The following is a 2,052-nucleotide window of genomic DNA, read 5'->3' as shown; positions in this document are numbered from 1 at the left end:
ATTGGATTGGTGGCAGTACATATAAATAGGTATTGAAACAGAAGTTCTGAACATGAAATATGTTGGCTTGACTAACCAGGGTCCAACGAGAAGACTCAAATGTAACAACAGCTTTACAACTTTGCTTAAAAGCAAAAACATTTTGAATAGCTTTCCACTAGAGTTACCATCATGTATGAAACGGTTAATTTTATGAAATACTACAGAAATATAAGTGTCCACTAATTTTGCTTACCATAATGTCTAATTCAGTAATTAAGAAGACAGACTAAATAAATGGCTATTTACAGAAAAATAATGAAACCATCCCATTAGTAAGATTATTATTTTATGCAATTATTTTAGTACATTTGTCAGCTCTAACAGTTATCACTTCTAAAATAATTATGGGAAAGTGACTCAATAATTCTAGCAAGAAAAAAGTCTGTAGAGGCCTTTTCCTGTGTTTTTTCTTTAAATTATGTCAATATCCTAAAAAAGCCCAAAATAATATTCTCTGCAATACAGTGGTAACAAAAAAAGATGTTATATTTGAACTCTCACTGAAAATAAATTTGTTTAAAAATTGCAAACTATTGCACTTACACTTTGTTTAAATAAAAGTGTTTCAGTTGCTTTGAAATATCTTTCATTTTAAGGCCATAGATAAAAGGATTAAACAGAGGATGGTACAAAAATATTTGCAAAGTCATTATAAAATGAGCAATTTTAGAAACATCTGACTCCACTCGAGCTATAGCAACATCATAAGCTGCTAAATAAGAGAAGTTGATTAAAACTAAAAGGTGGGGTATGCAGGTCTCAGCAGCCTTTCTCCTGAATATTTTACCATTTTGAAACAATACTAGAAATATCTTTGCATATGTGAAAAATGTGAAAAGCATGGGAAGTAAAACAAGATCTAATAAAGAAACAAGTCCCAACACAGTAAGTGCTCTTGATTTGACACAATGAAGGGAGAAAAAAACATTGTTACAAAATATTCCTTTCATATTTATATTGCATATTTTTGTTTCAGCACTTAAAATAGTTTCAGCTGCAATGTGACAGGCAGGTAAAAACCAAACTAAAATCAGGATAATATTCACTGTACTTTTCCTCATGATAGTTTGATATAGCAGAGGTTTACAAATGGACACGTATCTGTCAAAAGCCATGGCTGCCAACAGTAAGAATTCTGTTCCACCTACAGAATAAAACATAAAGAACTGGAAGAGGCAGGCTGAATATGATATGATCTGTTTTTCAGATACAAAGTCTATCAGGAGTTTTGGGTAAACAGTGGTGGCGTAAACAACACAGTTAAATAACAAAGCAGCAATAAAAATGTACATGGGCTCATGGAGGTTTTGTGTTTTCCAGATAATATACACAATAGTAGAATTACTACATATAATTAAAACATATATGGTAAACAAAATGGCAAAAAACAAATACCTGTATTTGTTCATTTCTCCGAACCCACTAAGAGTTAAATAGGATGCATTAGTCTCATTATCCATAAATATTTTAATTCAATATTAAAGACTTTATCTATTAACCTATTAGACAGTTAGTAAATGCTTGTGGCTTTACTTCACCTCAATTTAAAAGCAATAAGTTAAGTTTTGATTCTTACTGGAAGGCTTTATTAGATTTCTTTAAAGACGTCATCTCTGGAGATGTAACCTCTGAAGCATTGCCATAATAAGTTTTTTTTTTCTACTAAACAGTGTAGCATTACAAAAGTAAGGTAAAATAACGTCACAATAAATCGAACATGCAAAATGTAAAAAAATAATAAAAATAAACTACAGCCCCAATCAAAAGTTGAAAATTACTTGAAGAACGGCCAAACATAACATTTTACATAGAGTTTAAACATGTAACAACAAGAAATGAGAGTGAGACAAAACATTTTCTGAGTGTGCAAATTATTTAAAAGAAGAAGAAAAAAAGTTCCTACCCCTGTAATTGGAAGGTTGCAGGTTCGAGCCCTGCTCAGTATGTTACTGTTGTGTCCTTGGGCAAGACACTTAACTCGCCTTGCCTGCTGGTGGTGGTCAGAGGGAC

General features: G+C 31.8%; 1 protein-coding gene across 1 annotated transcript; it reads right to left on the bottom strand.

The window, feature by feature from the left end:
- Positions 1-295: 295 nt before the first annotated feature.
- On the bottom strand, positions 296-1,502 carry LOC107389448 (olfactory receptor 13C9-like). The gene has a single exon (XM_015965580.3). It carries the CDS (start codon positions 1,500-1,502, stop codon positions 582-584), a length of 921 nt encoding a protein of 306 aa, XP_015821066.1. The 3' UTR covers positions 296-581.
- Positions 1,503-2,052: the final 550 nt, after the last annotated feature.

Source organism: Nothobranchius furzeri, chromosome 14, assembly GCF_043380555.1.
Source record: "Nothobranchius furzeri strain GRZ-AD chromosome 14, NfurGRZ-RIMD1, whole genome shotgun sequence".
NCBI classification, from domain to species: domain Eukaryota; kingdom Metazoa; phylum Chordata; class Actinopteri; order Cyprinodontiformes; family Nothobranchiidae; genus Nothobranchius; species Nothobranchius furzeri.
The sequence above is the reverse complement of the archived record's forward strand: the minus strand, read 5'-3'. Positions and strand labels throughout refer to the sequence as shown.

Coding starts and splice junctions, on each gene's coding strand:
- LOC107389448 (XM_015965580.3), bottom strand. CDS start 1,502: ATGGATAATGAGACTAATGCATCCTATTTAACTCTTAGTGGGTTCGGA.